We start from the raw sequence: 17356 nt of genomic DNA on the forward strand, positions 1-17356 counted from the left end.
GAGGTCCAGGTTACCACTCACAGGCACCAAGTAAACCATTCCCATCGAAAAGTCAGAAAGAACAATTCAGAATGCAAAAGTATCACAGTTTCACTGTGCAGCGTGAGAGCAATCTCGGATTCAAAACGTTAATACAGCTGCTTTACTGTGGAGGAGCAACTAGTGAGTCAATGGGTATTTTAGCTTTCGGGCTCCAAATAAGCCTTTTATTAATGACAACAAAGACACATTATTTTGAAATAAAACGCAGTTATCTATTTTTGAGTTGAAAATCTTATTAAGAGATAAGGGATGAATTAAGAATTAGATATTTCTCTCATAGTTTGCCCTTAATTTAGAATATAGACGTAAGTAACTTGAGCCTTCCTTGAGTCAGCTGCAAAGGCTCTTGACATTAACAGTATGAAACAAGTCAAGGAACAAGTTTGAGATTTAAGACAATATATTATTGAAGCTCTTTGTCGTAACTGTGGCAGAGTGACACCCCTGCAGGGACTAATCTCCCCTCTCCTGCTCTCAGACAGAAATGCTGTTCTTTGTGACTCCTGGTGGTGTTGATAAGTTGCTCATTTCAACATCTCATTTGCAGCCTCAGGACAAGCGTAATTCATGTATTTAAATGACATCTTCCAAAAAACAATGAAAAGCTCGTTGCCGCATAGGGGAGCAGTCTCTGCCGAGCGAGCAGGAAATGAGTAAAGCTGCATGAGGTAAAATTCTGTTCGTTTTTCTCTCGGTTGAAATCATCACAGTAAAATAATAAGACAATTTCCCTCCAGTCTTAAGCGTTAAAGAATTCATGAAATATTCAAGCCCAGGGACAGTTCTTTGTGTTTAGGATGGCTATAGTCTTAAGTGTTCCTTGGCACTTTGATGTGTCAATATTAACTTTGTATTTGAGTGACTATACTGATTTTATATTCAGTTGGTTAATCCAAAGGCTTTCTCTTTTTTCTTTGCCTTTCCAAGGCTCAGCGGGGCATTCAGGGATTTCTCTTGTAATTATCACCATCCCTTTGGTAGATTCAATTAAATGCTCAACATTAGCAGCGGATAATGAGCCAAAGGTACTGTATAACCAGTTATGACTGTTTAAACTTTGTAAGGTGCCAGTTCTGTTGAGTAGAAGTAGAGCACATAAATGCCTGAACATTCACCCATTATGTAAAGAAAGTTCTGTGATGGGCAAAAATAATGAAATGCAACAATTTTACATTACTGTAATATTACTTCTGTGATGATGATTCCATAGCTGCTGCAGTTTTAGGTCTAGTTTTTATTTGCAATTTTGCCCATGCATGGTACTTTATATCTGGTGGCTGACTGAATAAGTACAAGCAACATTTTATAGGTACCTTTGCATATTAACTCTACGGGATTTGCTTGACAACTATACCAGCTACTATACCGATTAAAGGCTTTTCAGACGTGCAGCAGTGTTTTCACTTGCTCTGGCTCATCAACCGTTGCCAATTGTAATTTGCTCGGTCACATTTCATCATGGAACTCCGTATTAATAAGAAATCTGATAACTTGGTAGAGGCCTACGTGGGCATGAGTGAAAACCACTGTGTGGACTGAGGGTGTGGTTGCAAAACCTTTTACTTGGTTATATTTTCAGTGTGGGGCTTTTACTTGCAGCATTTTGAAAACATTGTTTTTGATACTTCAAGTAAAATTCTGAGAATAATGGAAGGAAAATAAATATATTGAATCCTTATATTTTGTCATCTTTTGGAAAAAACAACACCAACAACAACAAAGACTATGTAAGATCCAGTTAGATCCATTAGCCTGCGTGTCGTGCTGTCAACCCGCAGTACCCGGCGCCCTGATTACCCGCCCGTGATGCCCCACGCGCGCGCGCCCCCCTCCCCTCCACGCGCTCCTGCCTCCGCGCAGCCAAACGCAGTCTCCGCGAACCAGCCCGACGCGCAGAACTGAACTCCGCCGTCAACTGGACCGTGTTCCACTCAACCGACCCCCTAAAAAAAATGGACTCACACTCGGTAATGTAAAAGAAATAACAACCCTTCGCACCGCGGACGTTCGTGTCGGGATGCGCGCGGCTCAGCGGCGTTCAGACGTGGATGAAGAGCCGAGGAGCGAGCTGCAATTACCCGGGACGCTAAAAGAACACCGCGGGAGGTGTTGAAAAAAGAGAGAGAGAGCGAGAGAGAGAGAGAGAGGACGCCGGTGCTTGAGGAGGGGGGGAGAGCTCTCCTCCGCGGGGGGCGAACGGGCTGGTAGAGGAGAGTTTTGGGGTCCAATTTTCTTCGAGAGCGCAATATCCGCACTTTGAGAGAGGGACGAAGTTCTCTGTCGCCCCTCGACTCGATGCCGGGAGCCGCTGTAACATGGATGTCCGCGCCGGGCCGAACAGCAGACAACACCGCACGGAACGTGGCACACTCAGGTGAATAACTGCAACTATTTGTGTGTGTGTGTGTGTGTGTGTGTCTGTGTGTGTGTGTGTGTGTGTGTTTTTTATTGGGAAAGTACTATTTGCCTGTTTGCGCTGCGCATTTTCGATGCGTCCAATTATCGGGCTGCTCTGAACCCCCCCAGTTCACCAGAAACTTCCACTTCTGGCATCGAAGATAAACAAGCAATACTATTACTAATACTAATACTATTTTTTAAACATAGTATTTAAATTCTAAATTCACTGAGACAAATCGACATACCGGCGGTTGTGTCCTGGGTTTCTCCAGACTATGCTAATTATTTTAATTTTACTTCACACATCCTGGACATGCTGTATAATTTGTGTGCTGCCCACTATTGACTGTGAAATTGCATGTTAGGTCATATACTATGTGCCCAACTGCCAATTAGAAGACTCACAGATTCCCAATTGAGTTGTATAATTTGCACACAGCTCATTAGAGATAACATTTCCTGTGTCCTCTAATTGCAAGGACCATCCTTCACACCGTGCATTTCTTTTTGGCAGAACACACAAATCAGCCCATTCTTTCTTCTCAGCTTAAAAACTCTGGCAGTACTCGTTTGCTGTCGGGCGACCCACAGAGGATTGGACTCGGTCCACCCTCATCATCTTCTGCTTTCTTTGATTGCATCCGGCTACGAGCCTGATTGCCGTTCAGATTGTCTGAAGACCTTCAGCGTGGGACTCTGAGCGAAAGGGACTCCTCACGCAATCAAGTGTCCGTATGTTTGAGAGGGAGCCGCCTCGCACATTATGATTCTGCTATTAAGCAAATTAGAGGTGTCTCAGGAGGGGGGGTAGGGGTCCTTCTGACAAGTTCCTCCCCCCTGTTCCAAAATGTTTACAGTCTGCATCACTTTGATTGATCAGCAAAGTGTCGCATTGACATAATGCCGGCTGGATGTGCCCTGCAAACCGCTTCTACCCAAAGCTGCGGTTCAATTCCCTTAAGCAACACCGCTTTGGAGTGTAGTCACTCTTTTAATACGCGAGCGGTTGGAATAGTACATCTACTACGGGTCTCCTCGGGGGAAGTGTGCTTATGGCTGGACACGTTTCCAATGATGTCACCGGCTCGGAAAGAGGAGGAAGGTGGAACGTGGAGTTCATAGTGCGGAGCCGGTTCTGCATACAAAGCAGACAAATAACACGCAGGCTGACGAAGGGTTGATCCGGGAAAAAAGGATGTGCATTCTGATGGGGGAAAGCAGGTTCTGACTATTTTCCAGCATTTTTCGGGCCTCTTTAAAGTAATTCTATACAGCAGCAACACAAATCTGAAGCCATTGTTTACGTATTCGCTTAAAATAAAACCATCAACAAACATTGATTTCTGCTGGAAGAGAAATATGCAAATCCCAGAAAAAACGATTGTGTCTCCTGACAAAATGTGTATATTTGTTGCTGCTCCAGTAAGGTTATGTTTACTGGTATTTGGAAGTGACAGAACACAAAAGACAAACTCTCAATTTTCCAATTTGGTGTTAATGGACATTAAAGGTTCCAGGGAAAGAACCGACAACATCAAATTAGAAGAGAGGAAACTTAGAAAACATTGGTGCTTGTTACTTGGGAAGTTTTCACTCTTAATCGATAGCAGATATATACATTTCTCATTTTTATTAAAATGCACACCAGGTAGTATTTTGCTTTTTTCACTAGAAAAGAAAAGAAATTAACTTATTGCGTTGGAGCGGCTAAAAAATTACCAAATGTACTATTGTTTGGAATTGGGCCACAGTTTTTATGTGCTTCCATTGTTATCAGCAAGAATGAAGTAAGAAGTTATCTGGTTCCTCTCAGATTGTTCTTGGTAATGGGATTACAAAAGCTTCTCATACCAAAGGAGGATTCGTCAACCTGTGCAGCAACTATTCACTTGCACGGCTCTTGAATCCTAATGGGATTCTTCATGAGTACCTTAGCAAATGCAGGTGTACTGGAATTGTCAACCGCTTTCAGTCAGAGCTAACATCAATTGTAAGGCGATTTATACACCATATGTTTGCTGCAGGTGCCTGATCAGAGTGATTTAAATCCAGGCCACTCCAGTCATATTGAGTTTATTAAAAAGTCAAAGTGATTCATCAGGTCAATTACATCTACCACAGATGTTAGAGTATTTACAATGAGTGCATCGCTTGAGGTTTAACCACAACTTGAATGAGGGATGCTCAGAAACGGAAGCAAGGTGCACAGTTCTTTAAAGAGGTGACAAATCACACCGTGGTCATCATATTACTAAAACTTGGGCGTGGCGCACGTGTGCAGGCGGGGAGAGAACCTCTCCCCTCCCCCGTGCTCAGCCGGGGAGGGCGGGATGACGGAGCCCCCCCTCCCGGTGTGGTCCGGAGAAAGCGGAGTAGCTGGCACGTGTTGTGTCGTGCCTGCGGCTCGTGTGCTTAGATCAAAGCTCCATTAGTCTCTTTGTCTTGTGTCACTATTTGAGGTAGATCTTGGCGAGGGGAACGCCTTGGCGCCGACTGGATTTCCCGTGGCGTGCTAGATCTGCGTGGGTTTGGCGTGCATGCGAGCCTCGAGAAAGCTTTGAGCTCATCGGTTTACTTGATTAGAGCTGCTGGCAGAAGGAATTTTAGGGTTTTTTTGCAGAGTTTTGCGAGTTCAATATTTACATTGAGCACAAGAATAAGTAAGCCTTTGAAACCACTATCTGGTAGTTCTTGTTAATATTCAGCAGGAAGCTGCTTTTGGTTCAACAGATATACTGTGGACACAAAGTCCAAATCAGTTTGATGAAGAAAAGCAGTATAGACTTGGTCACTCACACTCTCACACACTTGTCAAAAATAATAGAATATGCCCATTTCAGTTGTTGTTGTATTTGGTTCAATATTTTGATAGTAATTGTAACCAAAAAATGCAATTATTTGATTAGGACTCAATACTATTATCAGCACCACTCCTAAGGGCTGCTTAATGAAATATTTGAGTCTCGTGTGCAGTGAATGAAGAAAGTGTCCAGGATTAGGGAGGAATTTCACGTTCTCTACCACTACGAGTCTCAACTTGAGCTCCAGCAAGAAATACATTTTAAATGACTGCAGGGACGCGAGTGGAGCCTCGCATGCAGGAACACACTGATCGAGCTGGTGCCTGCAGATCAAGTGAAGTCACAGCTCAGGTGGTTAAAGATGCAGCATTGTATGCTGTTTTTCCTGGTCTTGTCTCGTTCCTGCAGAGTGTGAGAGTCTGGTCTCATTCATGATTCAGAGCTCGGGTGGGTGGGTGTGAGTGTGTGCGGGGCTCATGTATTTTAGCGTTGGAGTTTTTACCTCGAATCTTCAACCAAAGGGACCTCGAGTACTCCTCTAATGATACATTTTTGAGCTCTGAAAAATTGATGGCAGCGAAGAGATCAGGTATAGTGAGGGTGGTCGAATCAGCTGACATCACTGTCAGCTTGTCCGGCTGACTGAGCTACAATCAACCACTTATCCAGAGAACAAAAGGGACGGGAGGTGTCACCGTGACAACACTGAAATTCACAGGAGATTCGTTTCACTCAAGTGGCGTTTTCCTGAAAAGTCAAATCGTTTTCGATATTCAAGCTCTGTGCTGTTTCAAATACGTGACATTGATTCGATGTCATTTAGATGAAGTTCAGTTAACACACAGAATGAAGCAGGACCAATCAATATATGTTTGATTTTGAAATCTCTGAAAATGGTGACATGCAGTTCAACCGAGCTGCTGTAGACCGTGTGAGTTTCCCCTCTGGGGGACTAATGAAAGAATTATCGCATCTTATCTTAAACTTAAATTACAGAATGCATGGAATTTTGACCCCTTGATGAATAACTTCATTATTAATTCATCATCACATAAAAATAGTGCTGTAATATTGATGTCTTCGTACAGGACTAGCAGGGATGTTGGTTATTATGACAACGTGACATTTGGTCATTATTATGTAATGATATTTGTGTGAAATTTCACCCACTGATCATAAAGTCGGAGATGAAATCTGTGATCTGTAAGTGATGCATCGGCTCGTCTTTGTGACTTGCTTCTACCTTAAATGTTTTGATCTCCCCACGCTAATCACCAGTGCGCTGGCCTGCTTTTGAGTAACATTCATATTTCCTCCAGACGTTTACAAGTTTATGGAAGTAATTGAGCTGAAATGTCAGTCTGATAGGTTGGAGATACTTGACAGGGATAATGCTGTATGCAGGATGCCCGTCGCGCAGCGAGCTCTGGTTAAATCATTGCACCGAAAGAAAGTCCATTTATTGCATTGTGATGCATTTTGTACAATGAGAGGCTGCATTCCTCAATGCGGTGTCACATTTCAATGCCGCTGAATTTGTGCAAATCGGGACAGGAAATGTTTAGGCAAGAACTGTCATTCCAGCCTTGATCATATTTTACATTTTTTTCAAATGCAGACTTTTCCCCACATGAAAGAGAGTGGATCTTGAAAGGCAAAGTTTGAACGCCGTCTCGGTCATTAACTCGCATCTCATACAGCAAACAAACGAGGGAATCAATTTGGGATGAAAGTAAAGTCACTGGCCTTGTCACTAACACTTACGGCCAAAGTGGTGGTAATTCATTTGTACTGAAGAGAAGGTCTAAATACGGCCGCGTGGGCCCTCCCCCGGCCAACTAGTGCGCCGTTTCTTTGGGTGAAGTATCCTCGTACCAACCCGTCGTCCCAGGCGTTGTTTTCTGAGTAATAGAGATCAAGAGCTGGCTCGTCCAGGCCAACGGATACCTGCTTTTAAGAAAGGACGTGTCTCAGTGGCTCACATGTCCTGGGGGAGTCCGCTTGTGTTCGTCAGACATTGGCGTTGACCGACGGGAACAATCACGTACAAACCGGCTCTGGAACGTCAGTGTTGCTGATGTGGAATTAAGTAGGTTTCTCCATGTGTCAACAAAGGATTTTTACTTAAAATCAGAGTGCCCTCAGATAATTTCTAGACCGCCAAGCAACACTGAGGCGTCCCGCTGAAAGCACGCTTCACAAGCTTACGACAAAACAATTACTTCACAGTTTTGGAAAATATGAAGCAGCATGTGTACAATTAGAGCAGCAGCAATCTGCAGCGCTTGCTTTGGTCAAATTAAAAGTTGTCTAATTTAGAGTTATGGGAATGAGTCAAACATCAGCCCTACCTTTGAATAACATGTGAGTCTGCAATATAAACCTTCCCCGAATCTCCAGACTCACCTTTTTTTTTCTTCTTTTTCTGTTAGTCATTTTGCATAGTAATTTATTCAGCTCATCCCTCAAAATCATTTCCTGAAAGGAGGAGCCCTCCAAAAATATCCAGGCGCACGAGAAGGGATTTGAAGCTACACTGTTATTTATTATTTAAGTGTTTAATCAAGACATTTGCATCCTAACAACTGACGGATAAGTTGGTAACAGAGGTCTCCACGATGAGATTTATTGAGGAAAGGTGTTTCCTTCCAATGTTAAGTGCAAAGCAGCAGGCAGAGAAGAGCCAGGAACGCCGTTGATGTATTCACATAAGCGTCAGTATGCTGTCATACCTTTTTAGTGGCGTAAAGATAACTGGAAGACTATGAAGGTGTAATCTCTCAGTTGTCTCTTATTTGATAGACTATACTGTATGTTAGTCATTTCTTATTTCTCTTTAATTTCCGCGTGCTGTGGTGCGTATTCAGAGGAAACCGTCAGTCTGTTAAACGTACCAGAGTCCCCTTGAGCAAAGACGATGGCTAATTTCCTCTCTTCATCCCGTCTCACTCCACGACCAGCCTGTCAGTAAAGTATCAGCTGCTTTACCAAGAAGGGATCACAGCTATCAACATGTCTGGGGCCTCCGGGTATTGAGACAAATAAATACATCAGTGTTTATCGGGAGCAGTCCGTCTCATTATCATTTCAAAACTTTTTTTTTTCGGGGGCATCATTTCAGTCTCAGCAGGGATGAATTACACTTTAGTCCTTGAGAAAATCAATTGTGTGAGTTTCCCGGGGGACAGAAAATGGGTTTGCCCGGCCTACAGTCATCTCTTCATGTCAGAAACACATAATCCCTCCAGCTCAGATGGATTCGAGGAGCCAGGACAGTGCTTTATTACAAGCCTGGGAAGTGTCTGACAACCAGCCTGCTTTTCTTTTCTTTCTTTTTTTCTCAGCAGGTTTAAGTACAAGCGATCCCTTTATGTTTCTCTTGCAGACATGATCCCCATTATGCAACGTTAAGCACACTTAAGTAAGCGCCGCTGCGGAAGTGTGTTTGTAAGTGCTTTGCTTGGACAAATCATTTTATGTTTGCGGGAGACAGAGCGGCTGCTTAATTATTCTCACAAATGCGGATTGTACCCGCAGTTGAAAATCCCCCCGACCTAAAGGGTGTTCGCAAAGACGTCCGGAAACAAAACCTTTTCTCCTTTTTCTTTTTTTTTTCTCCCTGTGTTTTATATAATTCAAGTAGCAAACGTGGAAAATTGCTGTTCACGACCACTGTGTCTAATGGCTTCTCCCTGCGTTTCTTGTCATTCAACAGAAGAACGGTGAACGTGCTGGAAAAGACGAAGCCAGGATTCTCCACACCTGTGATCTGATGTGAGCCTGTATTGACCTGAGACTATTAAAATGGAGTTGCTATGGAAACTTATACTTCTGCTGTCATGGGTGGAGTGTTTGGCAGGTAAGCCTCCCAAACGTGCACTTCTCTATGTTATTAGCGTCGGGGTTATTAATTGTTACGTATAGACGGCGCTTAAATGATACACCACTAAAAATGGAAAAGGTTTAAGTGCGGCCAAAACGTTCCTCCTATTCTACAAATGGCAAGAAAGGTTCACCCTGTTGTCAGCTCAAAGCAGCGAATTAGCATTCCTTCAATTCTGCCTCGCAGCTGTCTCTAGTTTTCTTTTCAGCGGCAGTGCATCCTGTTGGAAGAAGATTAAGCCAGGTATCTAGCAGTTGAATGTGTAGTCATTCCTTTCAAAGAGACCCTCAATTGTAACTCTAATTGAGATTGCACCGGCAGTGGTGCAGAAATCTTGTCATCGATCTTGCTTTTAATGAGAGACCTAATTTCCCTCCCTTACAAAAGATTCGGGGTCAAACGGCAGTTGTCAGTTGTAGACAGTCAAGAGTCTGACACGGGCTTTGTCGCGTCTCGAGAAAGGAATAATCTTTCATGTTTCCTTGCTGCAAATCATCAGCCCCTCCTAGTAGCCAGGACTCAAAATAATTAGTGTGCTTGCATATCGGTGTGTGTGTGTGTGTACTTGAAACCGCCAAATATGCTTTTGTGCAAGTGTGTCTCTATTCAAACGCACAGCAGCACGTCGGCACCTAAATTCACCAAACCGGGTAATTAGCACCACTTATCACAAAATCCAATGCACATCAGTGGACGTCTAACGAGCCTTTCTTCAGGTAAACTGCGCCTCGCTTTGCGAGTACGTCCAGCGTGGGCTCTTCCTGTTGAATGCGCAGACAAGAGAACGTCGTCAACATGAGAGAAAATCCCACCATTCACCTGACGGAGTTAACTCTGACACACAGCTTCAAGGACACGATTGAAGTGTGCGTTTAGTACCATTAATCCCGGCTGCAGAACGTACTCTCGAAACCATGCGGAGCAGAAACCCTATTTATTTATGGAAATTAGCGCTTAACAAAAGGAGCGGAGGTTAACTGGTTCCTGCAAAGTAATGTGTTGCACAGCCCTCGTGCCTCGCGCTCCACGCTCACAGTCGGTATAAGAGAGTAACTTAGCATTAATATTCAGTAAGGGGGTTACATTACATATGCTCTGCCGGCAAGACAAGTATGCCGCAATATAACGGTAGACCTCCAAAGCCTCTATGTTCTTGACAAGCGTGTTAGTATTCCGACCTGCATCGCCGGGGAAAGAGGGTCTGTGTGAGGAAGTAAGATGGGTGCTTGTAGTTGGTGGGATAGCAATGGGGCCAAGAGGAAGTCAATCCCGCTGCGAGTTCATCTTAAGTTAACCAGCCCCCACCCCCACTGCTCCCGGAGGGGGTCTGGACGGGGGGGCGGGGCGTGCTCTGGTTTGTGTGTTTGTGTAAATGTGTGGGTGAAAAAGGGAGAGAGAGAGAGAGAGAGAGCGAGGCAGAAAAGAAAAGGCGTTGATGTGCAGCTGGATGATGTTTGCCCCCTCCACCACACACACACACACACACACACACACACGCAACCAGACATGAAGCCAACCGTCACACAGAAGGCCACTAGCAGGACCGGGTCAACAGTCTCCATCTGACAGAAGCGGTTTCGTCAGAATAACCAAGCACCCTTTAACTCTTAGGAAGTCACTCAGGTTACTGTGCCGGGGCGGAGATGGGATTCCTGTTACGTTTTCAATATTCTGCAATATTTAAAAATATATAAATAAATAAAAATACATATGAAAACCGCTGCTATTAAGCTTTCTGCGTTGAAAGGGTGACATTTTTGCAGACAGTTTAGCCAGTGTGAACATGAGGACGATTACATCAGCAGGGAGGTTTATTCTTATGGTTGTGCAAGTACATTTTTAGGAATGACTTCCATGAGGGTGAACCTATCCTTTAAAATGACACAGCCCGATTGTCACCCTAAATAAATACCCACAAGACTTGACTTTTACCACCCTGCTGTTTTTTTAAAAATAGGGCTGGTTCTGGCCAGCATTGGAATCTCCTGGAACTACTCTTACTTTCTTTCTGTGTGCATCTCAGACGACTGGAGTTTAAAATATTGACTTTTATTGCGTCTTTGAAGTTCTGTAGCAGCAGAGATGTGGAATATTCCCCAGTGGATCTTCCTCCCATAGTCGGCTGTGCTTTTGCTTCATCTAGGGTTGAAGAAACATCCCACATGTGTTCGTGTAGCCTGTTAATTATACATAGATCCATAATAATTCATCTGCATTGTGCATATAAACAGTGTTCGATACATCCCAATAGCCTGAGGCAGTGCTGTGAGCTGTCTTTACCGGCATACGACCTTATTATTGTCTGTAGAGGCAAGTCAGAATCATTGTGAACATTTTACCTGTATTATCTTAGATGTATGCAGCAACAGGCCACCCAGTAATTATTCTGTTGTTGTGAGATTTGAAAGTATTAAACATTTAGTTTCAGCACCACCCTAATCACTTGCTCACTCACTCAGGCAGCTTAATTATAGATATTATGGAGAATATTGTGATGAGATTCATGTTTTATTGGATAAAAAATATTTACTGTGCGGAAACGATTAGTCGATTAATGGATCAGTTGATTGACAGAAAGTGGCAACTACTTTTGATTTATTGTTAAACTAAATTGAAATGCCAAAATGTTTTTTTTTACTCCTTTTCTCTATTTTACATGATATCAAAACTGAATAGGTTCAGGCTTTAGACTGACAAAACAATACACTTAAAGCCTTCGAGAAACCTTGATGGACATTTTTCACTATTTTCCAACATTTTATACATTTGATAAATTTGGAGAATAATTGTCATATTAATTGAAAATTCCAACAGCATTTTCAAAAAAGGAACCACTAAAGGTCAAATGAAGCATTTCGTAAGTTACTACGGTTGAAAACATGCAGTTTCAAAGCATGATGAATGTTTCCATTAGTGCAGACCATAGCAGTAGGTGAGTGGCAAATAACCTTCTAACCAATCGCAAGGAGGAAACAGTTGCATTATTATTATTATTTCTGAAATTAGATGACAAATGGCATTAAGAAGCAATATGTTTCTGGGTTTATGTAGACATTCAGGCATTGAATACCTTTGATACGAGGGTGTTATTGAATTTCAGATGCGCTGGCTTTGATTAGCTCCAGAATGAGGTGACACAGTAGGATATTGTTTGGGAATTGTTTGGCCGCATTTCTCTCCTCACAAACTGTGTCGCTGAAAATGTAATTGATTTAATTTACAAAAGTCTGCAGTACAGTACAACACCCTATTGCTGATAGTCACAGCAGTGAAGAATGGCGTACAACTTTTCGTTGGGCTCTATTCTCGTTGCTATTTCTTTTGTTTTAATATATCTTCTCACACAAACGTTTCCATCTCCAATAGAAATGTTCCATTTTTTACAGATTTTACTGATAAAATGTTTAATTATTAAGGGCTTCATTGCATACGGTTTTACATTTTGCTGTAGTTCAAGTGCGAAGAAGAACGAAAAAACAAATTCCACAAATATTTCACGTATATTCGAAGCGGCGTTATGAAATCCATACTTTGCGCAAAACAACCCTGACGCAGCTTTTGCTCCGGAGTAACATTTGACTGAATGAGAGACCTTTAAGGTGCACCTTATCGGCCTGGACAGAGAGGGGAAAGATGCTTTAAAAAGCAAGATTGGCTTTTTTTTTTATTTGATGCATAAAACCCTGAGCTGAAACGAATGGATTTGGGACCTCACAAACGGCCCCTTTACCTCCCCCACAGCCGACTCCCCGTGTGCCTGTTTATTCATGCTGAGGTAAGCTGGAGGAATTCATTTGCTGTCAGCTACTATTGAATTTGAGATTAGTTTTTATTTCAGCCTCCTAAACAGCTCCCTCTGCCTCGCACTTATGCTTCGATGCTGAGTCTTGTGTTGTCTGAAGAGCCTTCAAAACACGCCTGCGTCTGGCTGCAGGTGATAGATACGCGTGTGGGCGGCCCACTTTTGTTTAAAGACCCTTTCCTTATGACTTCCATCTCTGTCTTGCGGTATCGTGCAGTCAACTTCCTGTAAGCGTTCTTGATCAGTATTCCTCTCTAATAGGGCTTTTTTTCCTGTTGGATCGGCCATCTGTTTTGTATATTCTGCTCTAAACATCATTTCTGGATTCGCTTGATCAATAGGCGTTTACCAGATTTCTTTCCAGCAGGCACCTACGGTGGCAAAGCCAACTAACGTGGCACCAAAATGAGATCCTCCTGTGAAAAGGGAAACGCGCCTCAACGTCCCAGACCTGTATATCTCAGCCCGGTGTTGTGTGTAACACCTCTGTGTTTGACTACCAGAAAGCAGGCTAGTAAAACGAGTCGTCTTTTTACTACTGCATCTTGTGTGGCCTCTTATGAAGCGCAACAAAAGAGTTTCAGAGAGTTTGCATCAGTTTGAGCTGAGCCCCTGGAGGCACAGCTGCCGGAGCTCAATCCCTCCTCGTTATTCTCATATTTAGTCACCATTATTACAGGCTAACCGTTGCCATGGTGCTACCGAACATCGGGTCAGTCCAGTGCAGCCGTAACCGGGAGTTTAGGATGCAACCAAATATCCATGTTGATCACATTTGTATTACAGCCCGGGGAGAGGTTATGCCTTTGGGTGTTGCATGCAACCCTTTGTGTCTGTCCTCGGTTATTCTGCGGCAAGCTGCGTAATATTTTGAATGGCCAGTTATGGCTGCACGCTCACAGACCTCGAGTTGTTGTGCAGACCGTCGCTTTCTCAGATCACCTTTTATAATGCCATTGACTGCCTTTGGTCATGGCCTTAGACCCATGACCAGTAGTGGGAGCTGAGTGCTTCTACAACGCCCAGCCGCTACTCCGTGCCCATGGACACATGGGGAATCTGCACTCTACTCAAAATGAACGCGTTAATCTATATACTTCATCACCAACCCTTAAGAAAAGAAAAAGGGGTTTTGACTTTGAATTGATGCGACCTAAAGGGCTAACTAGTAACTAAAAGGATAGATCATGTTTGGAGGCTCCCAGCTGAATTCAAGCATGTTAAAAAAAATGATGCAAAATGCAAATGTTTGTGACTCAATAACTGGATTCATTTATCAATGTAATAGCGCACAGCAATCCATCTAATGTTCATAAGATTTGTGTTGGAGTATGGAAGAGGTGTCTTCTGGTAATCAATCTTCTCTGAAAAGCTGCTTCAAGGGACACGCTTCATCTAACATAGATTATAATTAGTTGGCCTTTCATTCCGTGTAACTTTGTGAGGTTTATCCTTGTGGAGAGGAACAATCAGCGTACCGAGTCCCTTGTCAAACACCCTCTCACAGACTTATTTTGAGTCCTGACGATAAACTTGTGCTGCCGTTGCACCTGAGACTTGGGTACCTGCCTCTTACATAAATTAGCTGCCCCACCTACGGAGCCTTTCCACTTCTTTGTCATTATAGAAATGCAAATGTATCTGGCAAATTCAAATTAATTCTCTTCCCCTCTCAGAAAGAAATGTTTACTGCTGTGAAGAGTTGTCACTGTGGCCGAGGGCTCGGCTTTCACAACGTATTTTTACACTTGTGCCTTGGTAATTAACAAGGAAACAAATGTCACGCTAGACACATCTACCTTTGCGGTGCCTATTTTTCTGTTCTAACAAAGACAATGTTATGTATCATTATTGAAAAGTATACCACAGAATACCACACGGTGACTAATAAAGATCCTATTAACCTGTGCACACATGACATATATGTAGAAACACTGTGTTGTAAGTGTCATTCAAAAGGAGCTACGCTGTTGATTGATTGAATAACTGCAAACTATGACATGCATGTTTGAAATGCGTCATAAACATTCTTATAATGTATTGTGATCTGCTGTATTGCACTGTATAATCTACTGTACAATTATAGTTGTAAATACTCCAAAATATTGAGAATGATATATATTGATAGGCAAAACACTTTAGAAATTAGAGAGAGTATTTTATGCACTACGTCATGGAAAGTGACGTGGGCATAGATATAGTAATAGGTTTGGATGAAGTTTAGAATTGTTAGTTCTTTGCTCTGAGGAAGTGGAATACAAAGAAAATCGAAAATAGTTTGTATTTTAGAAAGGATAACAACCTGCCTCTCAAGTATTTTTCCTTCCAATTTTGGAAATGATTGGCTTTTTTCTCAATCCTCGTGGCACGGGGCGCCATGCGGACGGCTCAAATGACACCATATTACTCTCAGCGAATTGTGCGGAATTTTATTTCAAATTTTCTGTTGGAGGACATCCCCTGGGAAGGTGATGATACGTTTGAAGAGTTTAAACGAAATTGTGCTGAAGCGTGGTGGCAGCGCAGTGCGCCTTTGACAAGTCTGTACTTTCAGATGTTTGCATTAAAGTTTTATGAAGGTTACCAGCTGATTATGCAGTTCTTGGGGGATCTCGCCGCTTTTTACTGCTAATATGAGAAATGCTCACAGGCTTTGCTCACATGGAACCAACCTTCTCTACTGCTGCTCTATTTTTTCACTCGTTTCCTTCCTGTCTTCGCCTGCAATATCTCCTTGCCTGCAGAAAAATGTGAAATATGTTTTTTCACGCTCACCGTAACCTCAAAGCTCAGGTACTTTTGTGGTTCTCCACCCAGGAAGCGAAGTCTTGCTGAGGCCTGTGTTCAACAAACAACCCGGCAGTGTGGTGTTTCCCCTTCAACCTGGGGAGAATCGCAGAGAGGTGGTGTTTAGCTGCGAGGCCCAGGGACACCCGCCACCCTTCTACAGGTAACCCCTCCCTCCTTTGCTTTTTGCACACAGCTTTTCCTACGCAAGTGCAGGATATTGACTAAAAATGAGGGAGATCTGATGCATTGCCGTGGGAGAACTGTTGATTTGTGGACCTTATGGCTCGCTGCTGCTCGCTGCCTGCAGGACTTGGCGTCCCTGTCAGTCATGGTTAATCTGAGAATGATAAATTGATTAGCCTCAGCTGCTGCTCTATTGTATATTGGGCTTGGCGGGGGGTGGGGCGGACATTGATCCGCTTTAGAATCCCCTTTCTAGAGCTTCCTGTCATCAGTATCACTGACCGTTGGAAAAGATCAAGTGACCCAAGAGAATCATGCACCAAAACTCAGCCGAGATCGAGTGGGGAGGAAAGCGACCAGTGGAGTGTGTTTCACACACCACAAACGATGTGGCAGAAGATGCCCCACAATATTACAGCCTCTTACAGACAGCTGTTGTTGCATCACTGCCCACGGCTGCACCCAAATTGCCAAAGGGCATCTGGTTCGGAGGTTCTCACTACACATGGCTCACGTGCACCATTGTGCTTGAGGTTGAGCGACAATTGTTTTAGGAACAAGTTGGTACTACCCAGATGAAAACAAATGACAAACAATGATTTTCTTAAAAGTGTATCAAGCGCATAAGCTATTCATTTATAATCTAACAAATGAGGCCACATAGCTGTTGTACTCCTGTCAGAGTAATTAAATGCAAATTGCAAAGGCAAGCATTTAATGTGTAATAGGTTGAAACGATCCTTCATAATATGAGCACATGCAGCCGGTAATGCAGCTTGAACATCCTTGGTTTAATGCCTAATGGGCACAAATTGAAACAAATGTTCAAGATCTTATTACAGAGATCGACTGGACTACTTATTACGCAATCAGCCGCTATTTAACCATCCGGATAATCCTACTTTTTTAAATGAAAACCGGTTCACAAGGTCATATTTGCAAGTTCTTTATCCCTTCTGACTTCAAATTCTGGGAGCATGTCTGACTCTGTATCAAATCAAATTTGACTTTAATGAGCTCTTTAATTACTGCAAGTGTCCCAAACTGTGGCGATTGAAGAAGTAGTTCTCTGATTAATCACAAGCGGTTTCGAAATCATACTTTCATGCCTTTTAATGATGGGCCGGATACTCACATCGACATATTGCTCTGTTGGTTCAGTCAGCACATCATAGGGCTGGGATTTTGCCAACCAAAGGTTTCTTTTGCCCAATTTGGAAATGAGTTTAGGGTATTTGAGAGGTTCAGCAGCGGGACACCACATGCTGAGTGGCTCTTCACTGCAGCGTATGAACGCAGGTCTATTTCAGGGTTGCAAAGGACAATTTAATTTGCCCAATACTACCCAATGACTGCTACTACATAAAGCCCCCACTCCAAGTTGTCACCACGCACCCTTGATTTGTCTCATCTGGAGTTCTTGGAGCAGTTCCAGCTGCAACACCAAATCACTAA

General features: G+C 43.1%; 1 protein-coding gene across 2 annotated transcripts in view; it reads left to right on the forward strand.

The window, feature by feature from the left end:
* Nucleotides 1-1900: 1900 nt before the first annotated feature.
* The window catches only part of cntn3a.1 (contactin 3a, tandem duplicate 1), a 57659-nt gene continuing 42203 nt past the window's right edge, over nucleotides 1901-17356 (forward strand). For both annotated transcript variants that reach the window (XM_040192705.2, XM_040192707.2), the window contains exons 1-3: nucleotides 1901-2416; nucleotides 8959-9102; nucleotides 15746-15878. In XM_040192705.2, the coding sequence (XP_040048639.1) occupies nucleotides 9048-9102; nucleotides 15746-15878 (188 nt within the window). In that variant the 5' untranslated portion in view covers nucleotides 1901-2416; nucleotides 8959-9047. The remainder of the gene's footprint in view (nucleotides 2417-8958; nucleotides 9103-15745; nucleotides 15879-17356) is intronic.

Source organism: Gasterosteus aculeatus, chromosome 2 (assembly GCF_964276395.1).
Source record: "Gasterosteus aculeatus chromosome 2, fGasAcu3.hap1.1, whole genome shotgun sequence".
In the NCBI taxonomy this organism is placed as follows: domain Eukaryota; kingdom Metazoa; phylum Chordata; class Actinopteri; order Perciformes; family Gasterosteidae; genus Gasterosteus; species Gasterosteus aculeatus.